Source organism: Sycon ciliatum, chromosome 8 (assembly GCF_964019385.1).
Source record: "Sycon ciliatum chromosome 8, ocSycCili1.1, whole genome shotgun sequence".
Lineage (NCBI taxonomy): Eukaryota > Metazoa > Porifera > Calcarea > Leucosolenida > Sycettidae > Sycon > Sycon ciliatum.
In genome coordinates, this window is record NC_088650.1 from 6,847,621 (window position 1) to 6,869,907 (window position 22,287).

At 47.5% G+C, this 22,287-nt stretch overlaps 1 protein-coding gene and 4 non-coding genes across 5 annotated transcripts in view; 1 reads left to right on the plus strand and 4 right to left on the minus strand.

Annotated features, from left to right (window-relative positions):
• Positions 1-1,014: 1,014 nt before the first annotated feature.
• The window catches only part of LOC135823066 (uncharacterized), a 36,122-nt gene continuing 14,849 nt past the window's right edge, over positions 1,015-22,287 (minus strand). The window contains exons 4-21 of the mRNA XM_065335896.1: positions 21,437-21,498; positions 20,215-20,284; positions 19,790-19,932; positions 18,783-18,917; positions 18,128-18,190; positions 17,447-17,516; positions 16,478-16,743; positions 15,416-15,523; positions 14,861-14,957; positions 14,345-14,407; positions 13,703-13,815; positions 11,660-11,750; positions 10,724-10,814; positions 10,061-10,214; positions 8,307-8,459; positions 4,556-4,646; positions 3,838-3,948; positions 1,015-1,561 (exon numbers count right to left, since the gene is read on the minus strand). Coding sequence (XP_065191968.1) covers positions 1,352-1,561; positions 3,838-3,948; positions 4,556-4,646; positions 8,307-8,459; positions 10,061-10,214; positions 10,724-10,814; positions 11,660-11,750; positions 13,703-13,815; positions 14,345-14,407; positions 14,861-14,957; positions 15,416-15,523; positions 16,478-16,743; positions 17,447-17,516; positions 18,128-18,190; positions 18,783-18,917; positions 19,790-19,932; positions 20,215-20,284; positions 21,437-21,498 — 2,091 coding nt within the window. The 3' untranslated portion in view covers positions 1,015-1,351. The remainder of the gene's footprint in view (positions 1,562-3,837; positions 3,949-4,555; positions 4,647-8,306; positions 8,460-10,060; positions 10,215-10,723; positions 10,815-11,659; positions 11,751-13,702; positions 13,816-14,344; positions 14,408-14,860; positions 14,958-15,415; positions 15,524-16,477; positions 16,744-17,446; positions 17,517-18,127; positions 18,191-18,782; positions 18,918-19,789; positions 19,933-20,214; positions 20,285-21,436; positions 21,499-22,287) is intronic.
• Positions 4,107-4,178, plus strand: Trnac-gca (transfer RNA cysteine (anticodon GCA)). Its single transcript has one exon. It is a non-coding gene; the product is annotated as a tRNA-Cys (tRNA).
• Trnac-gca (transfer RNA cysteine (anticodon GCA)) lies at positions 5,862-5,933 on the minus strand. Its single transcript has one exon. It is a non-coding gene; the product is annotated as a tRNA-Cys (tRNA).
• Positions 6,667-6,738, minus strand: Trnac-gca (transfer RNA cysteine (anticodon GCA)). The gene has a single exon. It is a non-coding gene; the product is annotated as a tRNA-Cys (tRNA).
• Trnac-gca (transfer RNA cysteine (anticodon GCA)) lies at positions 7,730-7,801 on the minus strand. The gene has a single exon. It is a non-coding gene; the product is annotated as a tRNA-Cys (tRNA).

The window sequence follows — 22,287 nt, forward strand, 5'->3', positions numbered from 1 at the left end:
GTACAAAAGGGACAGGTTTGTGCATAAAAAAGGAAGGATTTGTGCACGAAGGGACAGGTTGAGCAGGTTTTGTGCACGGAGGGACATGTTTTTGCGCAAGGGGTCGAGTTTTTATGCACAAAGGGACAAGTTTTGTGCATAAAGAAACAGGTTTGTGTACAAAGGGCCAGGTTTATATACATGTACAAGGGATTATTTCTACAAAAGGACAGGTCCACTGATTTTGTGCAGAAAGAGACAGGTTTTATACTCAAAGGGCCAGGTTAGTGTACAAAAAGGTCAGGTTTTATGCACAAGGAACAGTTTTGGGCATGGCACCGGTTTTGTGCAAAAAGGGTCAGGTTTCGTGCACAAAGGGAGGGACGGGTTTTGTGGACAGTGGATCAGGTTTTATCCAAAACGGGCAGGTTGTGCACAAGGGGTTGGGTTTTATGCACAAAGAAGGTACAGGTTTGTGCACAAAAAGATCAGGTTTTATGCACAAAGGGGCAGGTTTGTGCACAAAAAGATCAGGTTTTATGCACAAAGGGATAGGTTTTGTGTACAGGCACAGGTGTGTGCACTAGGGGGTCAGGGTTTATGCAAAACAGACAGGTTGTGCACGGGGGGGGGGGGGGGGGTTGTTTTCTACAAAAAGGGACCGGTTTGTGCACAAAGAGGTCAGGGTTTATGCACAAAAGACAGGTTTTATGCAGAAAGGGAGAGGTTTTGTGTGTACGACGTAAGCTCTGTGCTCTGTTGTGCTCGAGCACCAGACTAGTGTAGATGTCATCAGCGATGCGTGCCACGACTACAGGCAGCTATGCAAATGTGCCACGTCATCAACAGTCAGCACTTACAGCAACCACTGCCCATTCCCACCATGACACAGGTGGTAGCTGGTGCTTACCCGGTCTCGGGCCGTAACGATATGTAATCAGTTTCCTCTCAAGGACAATCGGACCAAAGCAGAGATAACCCAGCCACAGCTACCGAGTCCAATGTAGCAGCTTGGGAAGTGGGGACATATTCCAGTCCGAGCTCAACTGACGTTTCAACAATGATCACGTGGAAATGGGAATCAACTCACGAATGACTAATATACGCTCAATCTCCTAAATAAGTTCACTGAGAAAATACAAAAGAGACTCAACTAACTAATGACTTATATACGCTCAATCTCCTAAATACGTTCACTGAGAAAATACTGCGATGCATGTGGTGGAGGTGGAGGTGGAGGTGGAACTAATTCATTGACGGACAGGTCGAAAGCCACTGCTTACGCTCTCCTATTATCGAGAAAAATAATGAATTTCAATATCCTAATAGTCACCTTGTGGATGTCAATACCTAGCAGTTCACGACAGCACTGTCAAATCATCCTAGCTGCCGTCATGACTTCCGTGACGGCTCGCTGCTTCTGTCGGATGAGCTCCTTCAGGACGGGGTTAGTTGCTGCCTTGGCCGCCGCCGATTTCTGTCTCCTCTCCCTGGCTTGCTGGTCCGTGTATTCCTGGATGCCCTTGGCTAGCCAGCTGCGGAACTCCTTCTCCGGAATGAAGATGACTTGATTGCGAACAAACTGCACCGCACGGTGGACGAAGACGGACGGGAGCAAGAAAATCAGCGAAACGTTAAAGGGAAAGTATACCCTAAAATCAAATTTTCACCAGTTGTAGTCTTCGGGGTGCTGAGTCGAATGGTCTTGGTCCGAGGAAGCTGAGACGCTTCCTTCCTCCTTTATTCCCAATCGAACTCGCGCACTTCCACCGAAACTGGTTGACTGCGCCCTACTAGATAGGGATTTGTATGGAAAAAGTCACTAAAAACGCCGTTTCGTTCTTATAAAAGCACGGATGACCGCGATAGGTCCATATGTTGTAGTCTTTTGGCCGCTGAGTCGACTGGTTTTGGTCCGAAAAGGCTGCGATGCAGCGTTCGGCCCTTATTCCCAATCGAACACAGTTGAGTAAGCGGTCACGTGCTCATGCTTACACCAGTCGCCTGGTCACCGTGCCTGCAGGCTACAATTTTCACATCAAGGTTCAACTCAAAAGCTCAAAGCAGGGAGTCGTAAGAGGCTTTTACGACTCCCTGGTTCAAAGGTTCAACTCGAGTGACATAAACGGGCCCAAACAGGCTGTGAATGAGCACGTGACCGCTTACTCAACCGTGATCGATTGGGAATAAGGGCCGAACGCTGCAGTTCAACCATTTCGGACCAAAACCAGTCGACTCAGCGGCCAAAAGACTACAGCATATGGACCAATCGCGGTCATCCGCACTTTTATAAGAATGAAACGGCGTTTTAGTGACTTTTTCCATACAAATCCCTATCTAGTAGGGAGCAGTCACCCAGTTTCGGTGGAAGTGCGCGAGTTCGATTGGGAATAAAGAAGGAAGGGAGCGTCTCAGCTTCCTCGGACCAAGACCATTCGACTCAGCACCCCGAAGACTACAACTGGTGAAAATTTGATTTTAGGGTATACTTCCCCTTTAACATTTGTATACCTACCACCAAACACTACAGTACTGTATTTTCCTGACTACAGGTCGTCCCTCATTAATACATAATCTCTGGGACTTGGTAAATGTTATGTATTAACAGGGTTTATGTACTAAACGAAAGTGTACATAACTTGCTTGTGTACCAGAATTTTTCACTTTTTTCAACTTTTCTGAGTGTTTCTTGCTACGATGACTAGGGAGCGAGATATTCTTGATTCCCTCAATATAACATAAAAATTTGTTATAACGGTCACAGTCAGCGAAGATTCTACAGTTTACATCAGATACATGCCCAGCCGCGTCTGTACGAGTCGCTCGTAGATCTAGTCATTCTGAAAAAACAGAGCTTTGTCGGCTTGTGATGTGCGCTCTGATTTCTGAGCTAATTGCGTCCACAAGTAGAAACTAGAACACAATGTGCCTCCACTGGAAGGCCGAAAGACCAACAAATTATGTACTATTGAGGTAGGTGGCATGCGGGTACGGAGAAATGTTATGTACTAGCGGGGTTTATGTACTAACGAATTATGTACTAAAAGGGTTTGCTCCCCACACCGGAGCTCGCGCTATTCCGCTCAACTGATGAGGGGTGAATTCCCTGAAACACTGTGTATTGAGCAGGGAGTGGTGCTTTCTTGCAGGTTTGCCGAGTCGAAGGTTCGATGGACTTCTCGTGTGCTCTGGATGGCAGTCGTGAGTCAGTCAAGTGTCAAGTAAAGTCGGCGGAATAGCGCGAGCTCCGGTGTGGGGAGCAAACCCTTTCTTACAAGTCATCACCGAAGTCGCAACCACTACTTCGAATTATGTACTAACCGACATAATTTGTATGGAAGTGACCACGTTTCGTCCGGGACTTGAGATTTCTTATGTACTAACGGGGTTTATGTACTAACCGGACTCGTATTAACGGGGGACGACCTGTACTTGTATAAGTCACACCTTTTTACACTATAATCCTCGGGCAAAGAATAGGATGCGACTTACAATCAAGTATGACATCCTACTTATGAGAATGTATCGAAACAATACCGGTATGGCTCAAACCTGAAAGTAGGGGTGCGGCGAGTGCGACCTTTAATCGGGGAAATCTGGTAAGTGAATAGGACTCTGGTGCTGCACCATGATTTCCTGTGCAACTGTCGCACACGTATCATGCAGCTCTGCTCAAGTGCTTGGACACTTCGCCCAATGAATGGTCCTTCTTAAACTCCGACTGATGTTGAGAACAGACATCTATATAAAGGCAGGCATTTGTAGAAGACGGCATGGTATGGCGGCGGGTTTGCAAGTACAGGTGACGTCACCACCAACACAACACCCCCCCCCCCTCCATTCAATGTTACTACTTACATTGATAGCCTCACGGACAGGTGGCAGTTCACGCTCCCAAATCTCCAGCTGGGCGAACACACCAAACAACTTCTTCTTGTCCAGCTTGTCAGGGCCAAGGTCAACATAGGTCTGCCCGTGTACACGTACACACGCGTGCACACACACACACACACACACACACACACACACACACACACACACACACACACAAACAGCAATCAATCATATGCTTGTTCTGACACAATGACGATAGCATTGATCAGGAGAAACACTATGACAGCCATGTCGGGCATATAGCTCAGTGGTAGAGCATTCGACTGCAGATCGAGAGGTCCTTGGTTCAACTCCGAGTGTGCCCTGCCTTCTTTTTTGTTCTGTTTCACCTTTTCTTTCTCTGGTTGGCGGATCTGATGTATCCTCCCCCACCGTTTAGGAGCATCATCTGACACCTGATCATGATGTGGTGGTGTCCCACGCTGGAAGCAGAAAGGCGGTTCTTGACCCTCTCTGTACGTGAACCCGTGCAATTATTTTTCTTCTTTACTTTTTCAGTGTATCTCCAGCCGAGCGCCGCACGCTGCTCACTTCTACGTGTCGGCTCACTTTAAAAAAACACATGCACTGGCAATACATGCTTAGACACGGTGACAGTAGCTAAGACGTGTTCTCCTCTGCCTCCCTGGCTTAACCTTGTGCACACGCATACATGGTCTCTCTTCGCCCCTTCCCAACTTACCGGGATAAGGTGCTTCAGCTTTGTTATCACGAGTGAACAGCAACGATCAGTCAGCGAAGCAGTAGGAAGTGCCAGAACCAAGTCCTCGTACCTAGGCAAAGGAAAGCACACAAAATGAATAAATTTTACAGTTCACATTCAACATTGTCAGACTATTTTCTGCATCCGTAAGAACGCCAGCACCATCAAGAATCAAGTGCAGATGCAGTGGGAGGTGAGTAGATCCGACCCACCACCAAAGTGGTCAAAGACCGAAAATCCTATTCGCACCGTCCATGTTACCCTCAGGCAAGGTCACGAGTTCCCAAATAAATGTGGGTCTTGGCACAGTTGGTAAAAACACGAATCCACAACAATTAAAGGGGAAGTTAAGGCAAAAATTAAAATTTCACCAGTTGTAGTCTTCGGGGTGCTGAGTCGAATGGTCTTGGTCCGAGGAAGCTGAGACGCTCCCTTCCTACTTGAATCCCAATCGAACTCGCGCACTTCCACCGAAACTGGGTGACTGCGCCCTACCAGATAGGGATTTGTATGCAAAATGTCACTAAAAGCGCCATTTCGTTCTTATAAAAGCAAGGATGACCGCGATTGGCCCATATGTTGTAGTCTTTTGGACGCCGAGTCGACTGGTTTTGGTCCGAAAAGGCTGCGATGCAGCGTTCCTCCTTTATTCCCAATCGAACATGGTTGAAGAAGCGGTCACGTGGTCCTGGGTGCCCAAATCACCTGGTCACCACGCCAGCAGGTGACAACTTTCACACCAAGGTTCAACTCGAGTTCAACTCGAGTGACAGGACTGCACCCAAAAAAGGTCAAACAGGCTAGTAAGTTGTACCCTGCAGGCACGGTGACCAGGTGACTGGTGTACGCAGGAGCACGTGACCACTTCTTCAACCATGTTCGATTGGGAATAAAGGAGGAACGCTGCATCGCAGCCTTTTCGGACCAAAACCAGTCGACTCAGCGTCCAAAAGACTACAACATATGGGCCAATCGCGGTCATCCGTGCTTTTATAAGAACGAAATGGCGCTTTTAGTGACATTTTGCATACAAATCCCCATCTCGTAGGGCGCAGTCACCCAGTTTCGGTGGAAGTGCGCGAGTTCGATTGGGATTCAAGTAGGAAGGGAGCGTCTCAGCTTCCTCGGACCACGACCATTCGACTCAGCACCCCGAAGACTACAACTGGTGAAATTTTAATTTTTGCCTTAACTTCCCCTTTAATTGGACACAACACTTGTGCCGACACTGCGAGTAAAAGGAGCTTGACTGATACGGGCATCAATAAAACAAAAAAAAGAAGGCAGGGCACACTCGGAGTTGAACCAAGGACCTCTCGATCTGCAGTCGAATGCTCTACCACTGAGCTATATGCCCCATGACAACATCCAAAAGGTAGTGAGTTTAGTTGACTTCGTGTAATGTGCAAGTCAAATGAATGGTACACTCAGACCTCGCATAACCGCACACATCCGTTTTCCAGAAAAATATCAGGATAGGCGATGGAACCGGATAATGGAACACACATACTGTATGTGTGCAGGACATATGCTGTAAATCGGTAACCAACGATTTTCTACCGGATGGCGAGGGATCCGGATAAACGAGGACCGGATAAGCGAGGTCTGGCTGTAACAGATTTCATGCCAAGATCGATCGGCTCATAGATTCTGTGGTTTTCAAAGCACTCCCTGTCTCATTGGGAAGTCGTGCCATTTCAAACCAAGCTCGAGTTTCATTTTATCCTCCCAGGGCTCTGGTTTGAACTTGAATGTTATCGCTGGGTCTTTGCAATGTGAGCGCACCAATCCAGGAGTCGGATTTCAGTTGCCAGCAGTGTAGGTGTAAAGCGGGATTCTGTAGTGCAGTGTGCGGTGTGCAGAGTTTGATAAGAAACTGGCATCTCCACACTCCGCAGTTGAAATCCTTGTCTCCTCTGCACAAGAAATATATTAGACTGGTGTGTGGTAGCAGGAACCCCTTAACTTTGCGCTCGCTAAGTGGAAAAATTGCAAATCGTTAAACTTTTAAACTTTACAATACCACGCATTACCAATAGACCGCTGAAGAAAAAAAATCAGGAGAAATAGGCCAATAAAAAAAAGAAGGCAGGGCACACTCAGAGTTGAACCAAGGACCTCTCGATCTGCAGTCGAATGCTCTACCACTGAGCTATATGCCCCAGCATGGCAACCTAAGTATATTTGCTGGTCAAACTAATGATTACGTGGGCGCCAAGGCTACTAACACTCTCGACTACTTCTTTGACAGAGGATCATCGCAATATGAATACTGGTAGGTTTCAAACTCTGTACATGGACTCATGCTATCTTTTGTGTGTGTTTTATTTGTTCTATTTCCCGTTTTTTTCTTTCCTTTCCATCATATCGTTATTATGTTCATTTGTCATTGGCAGTCGTTTGACGAGCCAGGAAATGTTGGATAAATACGAATAGTAGAATACAAATACAAATGTTTTCACATGTAGAAGTTGCAGCACTGGTGACATACATGTAGCTATAGGGATGAATTCAGGGACTGTTTTAATTCTCACTACCCCATTGCCACTAGAAACATACCGTAAATGAATTTAGAGACTGTGTCTGCACTTGAACCAGTTGAGCAAAAACGGGTGTGCTGGTACGAGAGTTTGAGAGTTTGAGTACAAGGTGTGATGCAGGCAAGGTACGTAGTGAAGGCAGAGCGCCATGCACACGCCCACAACCACAGTTGCATACTCTTGCTTGCTGACTCTTGATGATGATAACGAGTTCATCAGACTCCTGGGAGTACAGTTTGGAGTGTATTACTCCGGAACTCATTTCATTGTACCGTAAAGTACCGTTGATCCGCCCCCGCTTTAATTCCCGCCCCCCTGTCGAATTACTGCCTGTGAAGCGACGTCGGCGTATACAACGAAAAACGATGTTGAACCGACGCATGTACACAATATGTGCGAGTGCAGGATGAAAATATGCACAATCCAGGATTCCAGATCTGATCTTCTGCCTTGCTGTACATCGTACAGCACTTGAACGACTTGATTTAGTTCCCACCCCCTGCCGAAAAGCCAGCTGGGAAACGACACAGCGTGGGGGGGGGGGATCAACGGTACTTTACGGCACATGCACAGAAAAGGAACATTCCGGCAAAAACGGACAAGAAAAAAAGATAGGGCACACTCGGAGTTGAACCAAGGACCTCTCGATCTGCAGTCGAATGCTCTACCACTGAGCTATATGCCCTACATGTCTCTCAAGCTTTTCATTCTCGGACAAAACCCATACCACCAGGTCCTGCCACAACAACGTCAACACAACTGCATAAATAGCCCAGTGTACAGGGATTAGAATAGCCTGGTGAACCGTAGCACACGTATTCATAACTCTATTGGATAGATCAGTGTGTATTCACTGGGTATACAAAATGGATAAGAAGATCTCCCGTTATTACGAACAAATGCCATCGGTCCCTTGGTGTTCGTCCTAAAGAGGTTTGACTGTACAATGTATTTCCAGGCAAGTGTACAGTGAAACCTGTCTAAGACGACCGCTCAAGGGACCTTCAAAACATGGTCTGTTACCAGGTGGTCTCCTTATCCAGTCATAATTGACTGGAAATAGCATCCCATGATCATGGTTGTAATGGTCTTCTTGGACAGGTGGTCACCTTATCCGAGTGGTCGCCTTGACAAGTTTTACTGTAGCATCAATTACAGGTGAACGTCACTGACTAGTCACCACCACTTACCAGTTATAGTTCATCAGCAGCTTGCGTCTAGCCATCTCGGCCGACTCGGTCTCCACGCCCTCGCGCACCTGACGCAGCACGTCCCAGATGCGCTCGTTCGGCCCTAGCTTCATCAGCGCCTCGAACTTCTGCTGGCAAGTCTTGTACCGCTCCCTGAGGGAGACACACCAATCCGCTGGATGTCAGCAGTTCTCCGCTGAACACGACATTCAGTGGCAGTTTAATGTGGAGAAAGCCCCTTGGTGGGGAGGTGTCAGATCTGTAAAGAGTTACAATTATTCTGCTACTGATTGTGATTGTTTTGGGTGTCGAGTGAGAGTCACATTCATATGGTTGCTAGTGAGAGTCACATTCATATGGTTGCTGATCTGCTTCAACAAGCATCCATATGTAGAGGGGACAGTTTCAAATAGGACACAGGTTGCAAACCGGAACGGACTCAATATTCACTTTCTCTCTTGGTATTTTGATTAGAAAACATATGTCACAGTGAGACTACGATGTGTTATACTCCGAGCCAAAATTTCATGGCTCTGCGATGACCAGAAGCGCCATATCAAGCAGGTGAGTTTTTGACGTGTTGCTTCGCACAGCGACTTGAGTTTTACGACTTTCGAAAAATCAACTTCTTGTCGCAGGTAAACAGCGGCTCGCCTCTCGCCAATAAAGCACCACATACCAATCAAAACTAATGGAAGCACACACAAGGCTTATTGTTACTCTGTACTGGCCGTCGTGGAGCGATAGCAATTACCTAATTTCAGACCCAGAGTGAATTTGACGTGCACTCTAAAACGTGTCCGGTTTGGAGCCACCTCTGATTTGAACTTTTTTGAAGCGAAAAATTGGGCAACTTTGAGGCAATGGGTCAACACAAAGGAGTGGCTCAGTTCGATTGACTCTGGCCCCAGAGCAAACTTCAACATGCCAGTTTCCTTCCACAAACATATTTCGAGTGAAAACCAACGCTGATGATCGGTTTGGGTCTATACAAATTTGGCTGTCAAAGCGTCCCGGTATCGAGCCGTCCCCTCTACAGTATTCCCTTGAACCAAGAGTACATAACCCCCCAGAGTGTGCAACGCCGATCCATCTCTGCATAGGGTCTTGGTCGAGCGGAATCGGATCTTCTGATGTCATGCGTACACTCCACGCCAGCGCAAGGCCGGTCTCGAGGCAGGGCACCATTGTTTTTGATCCGAGAGTACCCGCGACTTCCCGGGTTCCCCTCAGATGTGTACGGTATTATGACGCAAAGATCCGATTCCGCTCGACCAAGACCCTATGCGCAGCTGGATCAGGCGTTGCACACTCTGGGGGGTTATGTACTCTTGCTTGAACGTGACATGAAGATCGATTTTGGAAAACTCTCATGACTTCATTGTTGTGTGGCGATGACAACAGAATTTGTTCTCTTTATTGCTATTCCGTTGAAGCTTCTTTTTTTGCACATGCAGATTTGCGCATTAATTTTGTATCCTTTTGTGGAGACGCCTTTGGCGTTGCCCCTGTTTTTCTTTGCTTTAGAGTTCAGTGGAGGTGCTTCCCCTCACCATAATGTCGTACTAATACATCTAAAATTCTAAATGAATATTCTAATTTATGGTCGTGGGTCGATCGTCTTCGGACGCACATCCGTACATACTAGTATCACCCACCGCCCATTGTACATGGACGCACCCAGGGAGTAGTAAAATATCGGCATTTTACTACTCCCCAGGTATGGACCCAGGGCAAGCGAGAAGCAAACCAACCTCTCCATGGCCATCAGCTGGGTCTGCACGATGAGGTCGCGACGGGCCCGGCTGATGCTGAAGCGCTTGCGAATGGCCTCGGCATCGTACGTCACCGGCGTCTGCTTGTAGTCAATGGGCGGCAAGTCAAGTTCCACGGTACTACCACGGGCATCTATACGACACACAACACACAAAATACTTCTAAAATAAATTCACGGTTCGCGTTACATTCGGTTAGACTGACATTCCGCATCCGTAGGAACGCCATCACACTCATAGGGTCAAAGGCGCATATGCAGCTCCTGAAGCGGTGGGAGGCGAGTAGACCATAAACAAACGCAGCACATAAGCAACAGCACGAAACGAAGGCAAGTGGTTCTGCCATAGTCAGGAGAGTACACAAGGTTTTAAACCACACGTATATAACGAGCTATAATGGCACATATATGCCAAAGACAATTTTTTTCTTGTCCAAGTGAAAGTAGTTCAAGATGTGTCCTAAACAAAGCGTGACGGGGTGGAAGGAGGTTATTGTATAGCATCTGCCCCCCCCCCCCTCCCCGGAAACAGCTTAGCTTCTGCCCCCCCCCCCCCCCTCTCCCGCCCGAAACAGCTTAGCTTCTGCCCCCCCCCCCCTCTCCCGCCCGAAACAGCTTAGCTACCTGCACACTTTGCACGTACCGTACTGGTTTCCCATAGACTGGGAGCGCGCCATGCGACGCCGCTGTCCCTGCTGGCTGATGTGATTCACAAACCACTCCATTTCCTCTTTCTACGGTAGCAGAACAACAGAGAGAAGAAAGAGAAGACATTTGCACGGTTACGGCATCGGCAACTTGGGGAACTCCCTTCTGCACAACAATACCCACCCATAGTGAACACTAGTAAATTCTTGGTGTCTCCCGTCGTGGAAAAGTAGATGATCCACGGCCTGGAGTGTTTTCTCACACCAGCACAATATTATGTTGTACAGTCAATCATGAGAATAACAAACCTCGACCGGGCATGAGAAAAGTGTCGGTAACTTATTTGCGAGTTGTCGTTATTCGTGACGTTGAAAGAATGCAGTCAAATGGTCACCATGGTCACTGGGTCTGAAAATAGTGACGTTATTCACGAGTTGTTGTTATACCCAAGGTTAGTATTCACGAGGTTGACCCGGCATGTGAGTGAAGTGCGGCAATGACAGCTTGAAGGATGAACCACAAACAAAAAAATGGCATTGCAAGAGCTTGCCTAACACGGCACTTCATTGAGAATTTTGACAAAAATCCATGTACACAAACTGCCACTCTATTCCGGGCCTCGGCGGTGTGATTGCTATGATAACGAAAGGCGACACATAGATTGAGTCATGGTCACCTTATTTTTAAAAGTTACAGGGTTCACAGCACACCCATCCTCAGGATCGACTCTGACAACAAAGGGCGCTTACTGTACATAGCGCAGATCCTCCACCTTTGAGTTATTTTAACGCATGCATGCAATCCGCCATGCATGCACACATACACATACACACACACACACACACACACACACACACACACACACACACACACACACACACACACACACACACACACACACACACACACACACAACTCACACACAACTCACATTCAGTTTCTTGTGGCCTTTGCTACCACTCTTGACATGCGGCAGTCTTGAGCCAGGGCGCATTTGAGAGCGAGGCTTCTCGTGTTTATTGCTGTAGCAAAATCCCATTGTGGAACAAGATATCAACTGGCCAATAGGCAATGTGGACACAATAATCGTACAATCACAACCATATACCGTAATGTTGTGTATTAACGCTGAGTTTATTCCTGTAGAAGCCGATGTCGGGGCTAGGCTTCTTTTCACATCAGGCTTCTGTTTAAACCCGGTATTTCTATGTGCGTCAACACTAAAACCAGGCTTATGTGCCGACAGTGGGACTTGAAAATCAGGCTTGTACTCAAAACAGGCTTCTGTGTGAGACAGGTTGTAATACAAGACACTACGGCAACTGTATAGTATTTATTCCCGTAGCTATGCAGAAGACGTTACTTCAGTAACGTCTGGCGCTAGCCAGGGTCCACACAGCTTTAATTGGGTGTTTGTTTGTTTGTGTCACGCCTGGCGCTATCCCGTATCTGTCCCGTACTGTACCGTACCAGCAAAGACAGCTGGCCACAATATTTTTGTGTGTTGGTGCCATCGACATGCCTGGCGCTATCCCGTACCTGTCCCGTACCATCAAGAGTACGGTACCATCAAGAGAATAAGACATTAGTATATATGCGAAGTGTATCGGGGGAATGCATTCAGTGCAGTAACATTTTGTGTGGATTTGTGTGCGAGGCCCAGATCCCATTAGCAGGCTGGCTGGGCCGCCTGTCGACCTGCCCGGGAATCGCATGTAGGCGGATAGCATAATAACTATAACGTATAATTATACAGTCATGTAGATGTAGAGCAGGGAGTCATATTATGTAAACGACTCCCTGCTGTATGGGGAGATTTTCTGGAAAGAAATACGAAGTAGGGAGACGAGTAAATGCAATCAGAATGGATGTTGGTTGCCGCCAGTATAATAATAATAAGAAGATAAACGCCCGTGATCGGCAGAGTCAGCGCCGGTCCCAGGAAACGCCATCGACTGCAGAACGCCCGTGATCGGCAGAGTCAGCGCCGGTCCCGAAGCTATGCAGAAGACGTTACTTCAGTATCTCATTGAAACGTTTTGGCAATACAATGATGAAGCTAATCAAAGGAAAAAGCATTTCCACCAGTTCTAACAACATGCACGATGAGCTAGGCAACAAAGCATAGCGCAGGGCCCTGAGCTTCCAAGCTCTCTCGTTTCAGGATTACGCCGAAGGCCCATCGGGGAGATCTTCTATTTGTGTATGTATTAGGAACATAGTAAGTCGGAAAAAAAGAGAAAGTGTGCGAAGTGAGCGTGGAAATACACAGGTCAGTCATTCACAGCAAATTTCTGATAACAAAGGCAGGAGGAACGTGAGAGCGAGAATCGTAGCCCACTTCCACAGCAAACCCTGGGCACTAGAAACAGTTTCATTGAGATTTAGTTGTCGGAGTGGGATGTATTCTCTGCGTAAGAAGACTCGGCAACCACTCAAATTCGGACAGCCTACGATAACGGTAATCATACGCCTCGCCCAAGATTGCGTTTCAGATCAATTTATTTATTTTATTCCAAGCAATACATGACTGGGGTAGCCAATGACCACGTTGCGTGGCGATTGCACTTTGCAGGGTTTTATAGCCAACCATGGTCAGAGCCAGAGGAGAGCTAGATCAAAGTGCCTGGATTATACACAGATGCTTCAAGTATAATATTGCTAACTGGGTAAGCAGCTACCGTAGTGTCTTGTATAAAAGCCTATCTTGAATAGAAACCTGTTTTGAATAGAAGCCTGATTTTCAAGATACACTGTCGGCACATAAGCCTGGTCTTAGTGTTGACACGCATAGAAATACCTGGTTCGAAATAGAGGCATGATGTGAATAGAAGCCTAGAGAAAAGGTGACTCACATCAACGCATTATTTGACTTTCCGGCACCTCTCTGTAGTCATACCGGACCGTGAGTATACACAAGCGTAATGCGGTGATGTGCGGTGATGGGTGTGTGTGCAGTGCTTAACTCACTCACCTGGGCACGGCCAGTGTCTGCGCCTTTTCCAGGAACGGGGGCAGCGCCTGCACCACTGGAGTACGCGCGGAACCGGCCTGGCCTAGCACGGAACCGTTGAGATGGATGCTCGGCTGTGCACCGTACGCACACACACGCCAATACACACACCACACACACACCTTTGACCTTTGACCTTTGACGCCCATCGCCGGAGGCGATGATAGCAATGCTACGGCAGAAGCCATAGCAACTTGTGCTGGGATTACACCATTCAACAGCTCGCAAGGCTGAAGAATTGACCGTCACTATTCAGCCTGGTCTACACCATACAGCTATTTGGAGTGACATTTTCTGGCCAGTGAATCCCTATTTTTGGTCTTTTCACACACACACACACACACACACACACACACACACACACACGCACACACAGGCACAGGCACAATTTACAATTTGCAGTTTGTCCAACAGTCCAGTATGTTGGTACCGAGACATCTAAAGGAGAACATGGATTGGATTGGACTGGTTTATTTAATGACATCTCTGCCAAATATACGCCTCAATGGGTGCATTTCTCGTTTTCGGGCACTCAACAATTCAGATAAGACTTGAGATAACACAGGTTTCAGCATCCTGTCCGTAAGTACGTGTACACCATACCTCTGTTAGAGATTTGCGTTGTCGTTGCTGTCCCTTGTGATGCTGATGTCCGGCGCCAGAAGCCTGCAGAGGGTGTAAAAACGAAGCCAAAAACAAGAGTCATCATGTCTTAGATTGTAGAGATGCACAAGGACAGGTTGGAAGACGCTGAGCGATTCCCGAGCCGGGCAGCCCCGTTTGCGATAATCATGTTTAGCTACTAGGGAAAAAAAACTACACAGTGAATGCTGATCCCAGGAGTACAAATTCTCATTTCACAAGAGTGAAGTTTAGCGAAAACACTCCCCTATACCGGTACTGTACTAGTAATTGCTAAAAGGAGACCTTGGCTATTATTATGTAACTAACTCGCTTCACAGTTTTCGAGTTCAGTGATCGTGCTGACTACTTGAAGTATACATGTACTGCCTGAAACACGTGATGAATCGAGAGAGTGAGACAAGGAGATCGCCATGCAAACAACGTCACAAAGACACACACACTCGGAAAAGGAGGCGTAGGCAGATACTCACTCACCTTGCTAAGTGGTGTCTGGATAAACTCGTCCCACTTCTCATTGACCGATCTTTTGTGCTGGAACTTTTCCCGGCGTGCCTTCAACGTATTACCCTTTCTGAAATGGCAAGAAAGCCAAAACAGCATGCTACTCTCTCAACACCCGTCCATAGGTACCGAGTGAGTTAGCACAGTATGTGACATATAGGCGATGGGTTTTTTTGGATTGGATTTTATTTATAGTGGTGACTATAACAGACAATTGCCTAATAACAATAGACCCACTCGAGGGAAAGATGCATGGTTGAAGGTGCACAGGCACAATTACCATGATTTGCAAAATGTAAACCGGGAAACCTCTGTGATTGTTCGCGATGGGTGTGAAACCGCAAAAGTAAACCAGCGCAAAAACTAGAACTAAAGTAAAAACACGAATGAAATTGACTCCAATCTCCAACACTTCCAGTGTAAATTGGTCTGTGCACGCAAATCGCGAACTAAAATCGGCGTAAGCGCTTCCCGGTTTACTGTATAGAGTCTGACGGCAAACCAACAACAGGTTAAACACACACTTACGTTCCCGGCAGCCAGGACTCGGCGACGGGCGATAGAGTGGCGGGATTGTCGGCTAACATCCCTTCCAGAATCCAGCATATGGCCGACAAATACTTGTGCACGTATGTCCTGCGAACACAAGAGCCCAGAAAAGCACAGAAATGCTGCTGCTAGTCATGCCTCGCAAAAAGCGCGATTTCTATGCACCCAACACCATAGTGGCTATTCTTTGCTCGACCGCCAATTTTCTTTAAATTCTGTGAGGAGCGACTACATGTAGTCACATGTGTGACGCCTGAGAGGTCATGTGACACACTTCCAGTGAAATTAATCACGTCATGTGACCAATCACGTGACACAGCATGGCATCACAATCTTCGGAAGGTCCTTGGCAGCACGCCGTGCCTCTCCATTGGATCGAGGGAACGAGGGTTAGATGTGCAATGATTATTCAAGTTGTAAGCTTCAGCAAAGCTACGAAAAGCCACACTCACAAAGCTGTGGGGCATTGCTGCTGAAAAGGCATGCCGGGACTCCATGTGCGAAGAAAAGGTTATGCAGTTTGGCAGCAATGAAGGCGGATGCTGCGGAGTGCAACGGTACGACGTCCACGAAATTTGAGAAACAGTCTACATGTACCACGGCATGCCGGTATATCTTATGATGATATGATCATGCTACACAAAGTCACAGACAATGGTGTACCAAGGGAGCTGAGGGAGAGTCTTCATGGTGCTCTCCTAGTCCATCAGAGTGCACTCCAATTGAACAGCTTTGCACCTGCTTGGCTTCTCCATGGATGCCGCGCCCGAACAATGTTGTCATTACTGGTAACTAGCGGATCAGATCTGGGGTGGGGAGTTATCTTGTCACTCCATGCAAAAGATATGCTCTTCCTCGTGTTTCCTTCCACATGAGAGCCCCTCGATAAGCTTCGGACAATCCTTTTAAAAATAAAAATAAATTAAAACCCAATCGATCAATCAATAAGCCCCCATCCACCATACATACAGTGTCATACACACAAGAAAGTACTAGAAATATTGAAGTATATGTAGTGCACCGTTCTTCTTGCTATCTTACAGATCAACACTCTCCTCGTCGTAGTCACTGCCCATTCCATCCACCGTGCTACGGCTGAATGCGCCAAGCTGCACACTGCTGGTGGCGTCCATTAGCGTGTTGTCGCTAGCGGACGAATCGTCTTCGTCGTCTTCGTCGCTGTCGTCGTCACTACTACCAGTGGCAACATGCTGCCTGTCAGTCATAGATGATTGCGATGCGCTTGTGACGTGTACGGCTGATGCAGTCTTCGTGTCTTTTGATCGGCTACCTGCAGTTGCATCAACCTGTTGCAAGCAAGAACACAGCAATAGAAGACGAACATAAATTGAAAAAAAACTCGGATGTTGAGCCAATAGCAATATGTAAAGAGAAAAGGACCTATAAGTTACAAGTTATGACTAACAGTCCACCAAGGTAACGAGATAATATACAGCCAGATAGTGCGACAACGAAGCACACAACTGACAAGGGTATTGAGACATTTGATGACCTGACACCTAGCTCCAACACAGCGCAAACCAACAACGTTCCAAGTTGGAAGGCTCAGGTGCGGAAAGTTCCAAGTTGGAAGGTTGTTGGTTCGCACTTCGTACATGTGTTGGAGCTAGGTGTCAGGTTGGCGAATGTCTCAATATCCTTTGTCAGTTGTGTGCTTCGTTGTCACACTATCTGACTGTATTATCTCGTTACCTTGGTTACCTTGGTGGACTGTTAGTCATAACTTGTAACTTATAGGTCTTTTTCTCTTTATAAATTGAAGTGTGTGCAACTTGTGTGTCTCGCTCTGTGCGCTTTCAGTTTTAATACGCATTGTGCCTGAAATGGGTTGTCTCACATTCCGGAAGCAAGGGCACGCGCTGTTCACATGGAACACACATGGAATACTGATTAGAAACGTTCGATTGTGCACTGCAACAGTACGGTGTTCAACGGCCGCTTGTTTGGTGTGTGTGTGTGTGTGTGTGTGTGTGTGTGTGTGTCACGCACCTTGGTAGACGACGCAGTTCTAGCAGGTGCAGTGGCGGCCTCACTCGCCTCAGGGCGGGGTGCCACACGACTGTACCAACACACAAAATGTAGATAAAAAATAAAAAAATTCACGGTTCGCTTGAGACTCAGTTAGACTGAGTTGTCAGCATCCATAGGAACACCACCACCCGGCAAAGATCTAAGGCGCAGATGTAGCAGCTCCTAAAGCGGATAAGACCAACGTTAGATAAGACTAACGTTAGATAAGATTCACTATTATTCTACATACACTGTGCACCAGGAACATGGCAAGGGGTTGATGGTGGATTGGTTTCCAACTCAGCCCTCAGCCCGCACCTGGAGACCGCATAGCGCTGGATGTGTAGCAAGAAGGACCCATGCGTGCGTGTGTGTGTGTGTGTGTGTGCGTGTGTGTGTGTGTGTGTGTGTGTGTGTGCGAGCGTGTGTGTGGGTGCGCGCGCGCGTGTGTGATCCCAGGTAGCCTAATCGGTGGGGCACTGTCCCGGAAAGATTGGGGCGCGGAGTTCGAATCCCACTCGTGGATCCTTCTTTTGCAGCCGATGATACTAATCTCTCTTCCAGCAACTGTGGAGACAAATCGCAATGCTGTGTTACAAGTAGGTAACCACTCTACCTAATGCTTCGAAGTACGATTGCGTGGCATTACGTCCAGCTCACCTGGTTGGGCGAATAATCCGAGGAACGTCTGTTTTGCCGTCGATGTTCAGCTCCTCGGGGTTCCTGAACAGCAAAATGACAACAGCGGAAGCAATCCAAACAGTGGCAAAATCCTTTGAACAAAGCGTCACGATTGACTACAAACACGGACGTTTGAATATACCGTATTTTACTGGCTATCAGTCTACTCTGGTTGAAAATCGGCCCCTGACACACGGGCCATCGATTTACCAGTGCAATATCAATATGATACATGACGGTCAAATCTTGGTTGTAAGTCGGCCACCCCTTTTATTAAGTTTAATTCGGTTTTAGGTCATAAAAAGTTGACTAAGACGTATGTAATAGCCACTGCCAGTAGTGGGTGTACGATCATCACCAGATCTACAGCATTGCTACAGTGCAGACAATCGCCCCAGGCAGTCTGAACCCCCTACTACACTGCTGTGCTTGTGCTGCCATCAGGGCACAATCCCTGTCAATGCCCTCTCCGGAAACGACGTCAAAGTAGGCATAGGAAACCTGCTGTGGCCGCGAATGACCCTCACATACACACACGCATACAGACACACGAACACACGCACTCACACACGCGCACACGCGCACACACGCACACACACACACACACACACACACACGCATGGACATGTCTTACTTGTCAAACTTTGCGATCTCTCCTGGCAGTGGCTGCCTCTCCTCAGGGTGCACAAATGTGACTGAATTGCTCGTATCTGCCGCTCTATGGTTCGGTGTTGTCCCACGGGAGACAAGAGACGCACTTCGAAGTCCACTGCAGCCAAAATATGCAACAAGTTCCATCAGGCCTTATGCCGGTTGATTCGTAGCAGAACATCACTTGGAATACTAGACCCCAACTCCAGAACATGAGAATGAGTGATACAGTTTGTGTCTGCGTGAGTGAGTGAGTGAGTGAGAGAGTATGAGGGTGAGTGAGAGAGAGAGAGAGAGAGAGAGAGTGAGAGAGAGAGAGAGAGAGATTGAGTGAATATGCAAGTGAGTGAGTGAGCGAGTGAGCGAGGACTAAGTGAGTGCATGAGTGAGAGAGAGAGCACGAGATTGAGTGAGTGTGAGTGAGTGAGTGAGTGAGTGAGCAAGCGAGCGAGTGAGTGAGCTAGTGAGTGAGTGAGCGAGCGATAGGAGTAAGCGATTAATCGACTAAAGAGAAACACTGAGAGATACTGGGATACAGAACAACACAATGCACCAGCAGCACTCACAGACAAGATTAGACAGTAGGTGAGCAGGTATGCATTCATCATGGTCATGTGATCGCATCATCAGTTGACATGCTTTGGAAAGTAGTGCACGGCGATGCACAAGACACACACTGTATACATAAGCAGTTCCGCTGACTCGCACTGTGAACATAGCGCACATAAGCAGTAAGCAGTTCCGCTGACACACCACCGAGCCATAATTCGCATCATCTCTATTGACTAGGCTAGCATACACAAGCACCACTGTGCGCACATCGAGCGGCTCAACTGGCCGCAGAGCACAGACATTGAGACATAGTGAGCAACTTGATCAATTTCACCCCATTGATGCGTTATTTTCTTCTTTCTTTTTTCCTTCTCTTGCCATGGCTGGCGAACGTATTGATTTTTTGCCATTGGACGGTGAAATAAAAAAATAACTTACCCAGTGCTGACAAAGCTGGTGGTGTTGAGAGGAGCACCAATACTAGCGGCACCGACGACGGCTGGGCCGGCATCTCGGTTTGGGTTCCAGGAGGAGCGCAGGCGTTTGGACTCCTCCAGTGCCGCTTCCTGTCTTTGCTTCAGCTGCAAGAACATGCACATGAAAATATGAAGATGTCGATTTCTACATTGTCTAGATTTCTACATTGTCTAGATTTCTACATTGTCTAGATTTCTACATTGTCTAGATGGCTACATTGTCTAGATGTCTACATTGGTATCAGGTAGGCTAAGCTTCAGTTCACTGAGGTTAAATTCGGCCTCTACACCATTACCCTGGTACCCTTCGTACCAGGAACTGTTCACATGACAGAAATTCTGCTGGTGAAGGCAAGGCGCCAGCCATTACAGGGTACTGTCACTCACTCTCTCTTGCTCCTCGTTGCGCACTATAGTGAAGAGGCAGCGACCCAGGCTCACGCTGTCAAGACGCTTTCTGTAATACGACAATAAAACCACAGTCAGAAATCAAATTGAAATGCAATCATTGAGTCAATAAAATTCCCTTGTCCAGAAAAGAGGGATTTGGGAGCAAATTAGAAACTGAACTTTTGAAACTTTCAACCTGACAAGGGGCTAATCGTACCGTGTGACAATCCAGCACAAACTGACATGTTCCATACCAGTTTGGAGAAATCATTCATGGCCTAAGTTAGTGTGGAGACTAAAGAGTCGGTCATTGCATTTCTCTCTCTCTCTCCCTCTCTCTCTCTCTCTCTCTCTCTCTCTCTCTCTCTCTCTCTCTCTCTCTCTCTCTCTCTCGAACGCAACACCAAATGGCCGCTTTCCACACTTTCCTATCCACAGGCCCGATGCATCCTTTTTTGTCTTTCTACATACAGTCCTTCAAGTCATGCTAAACTCATACGATGTCCGCAAATACGGTGCTGCTCAATGAAATCCAATCGCGTGTGAGTCAACGTTGCGCGCTGCATCAGTGGACAAAACCAGTGCTCGCAGGTCTAGAGCTGCATTGCATCGCCCGACGTGCCATAGACTGGCCTGGTTGGATTCGCTGAGTAGCACTGTAGTACCGTTTTACCGAACGCTCACAAAAACAGTTCATGGCTCACGTGAGACTCGGCTAGCGGCTGAGTTTTCCGCATCCGTAGGAACGCCGCCACGCTCAAGGATCAAGCACGCTCACTAACGCAGCAGCAGCAAACGACACTGTACATTGCATACATGTACTTGCAATCTCACCTTCCCGATCAGTAATTCCATTAGGGGACTTTCTACCACATGTCTTTGCCCATTCACCGGGGAAATTCATGCCCTAAGTGAGAGACTGGCTGTGATGCTATCCACCAACCATATGCCCAGGATCTGTGTAATGAGAGCGGCTGGCCCATAATCAAAAAGTGGACAGCTCGACATGATGTAGCATATTCTGTTCCATTATCCAGGCATGGAGTGACTTGTTAAAGACACGACCGGGTGCAAGGTACTAGTAAATAGTAAATAAGGTCAGAGGATTGCGTGCCAGTTTGTTGCAAAACAATTCATGGTTTGCGTAAGACTCGGTGAGACTGAGTTCTCCGCATGCGTACACGGATACAAGTTGCAAGCATAGCACGGTAGTACTGACTGGGCATGCTTCAGCTGCTCATCCAGCCCTAGCCTGGACATGTCCGATGCCTCCGCTGGCACCTAGGGAGAACAGAGCACACACAGCACGCACAGCACACACAAGACAAGATCCGTTGTGAGGGCTGCACCAGATGGGTGCTGCTGGAGTGTAGCAGATACGACCTTCACTGAACCGAACTCCACTGAGTGCGTGTTTGTGTGTGTATATGCGTGTACGTGCGTGTGTGTGTGTGTGTGTGTGTGTGTGTGTGTGTGTGTGTGTGTGTGTGTGTGTGTGTGTGGTGGTGGTGTGTGTGTGTGTGTGTGTGTGTGTGTGTGTGTGTGTGTGTGTGTGTGTGTGTGTGTGTGTGTGTGTGTGTGAGCGTGAGTGTGTGTCTGTGTGTGTGTCTGTGTGTGTGTCTGTGTGTGCCTACCCACACAGCTGATTGAAGTGGCTTTTTCGTTGCTATGTCTAAGGGACCATCGCAAAAGTTCGCAGAAGCCCCCGAAACGAAGACCGTTAATTTCGGGCCTGACCCCCCTCCCTCCCCCCTCAAACGAAACGACAGTCACAATATGGGCTTCATTATTTCACTTGGATGCTCACACATAATAATTATTATAATATACTACACAAGCATTGTTGTATCAGTGTGTAACAATGTACAGCACTTTATAAATACAACGATGATATCACCTTGCAGTGGGTGATCTAAGAACGAGAACAGCTAGAGCTATGCAGTTGTATCCTTTGAGCATGCTAATCTATATCAGCTCCTACATGTCGTCAATACTTTTTTGAATTGAAGCCCGGTTTGCGATTTTCGACACCGACTCCCTCCCCCCCCCCCCCCCCCCCCCCCCCAAACG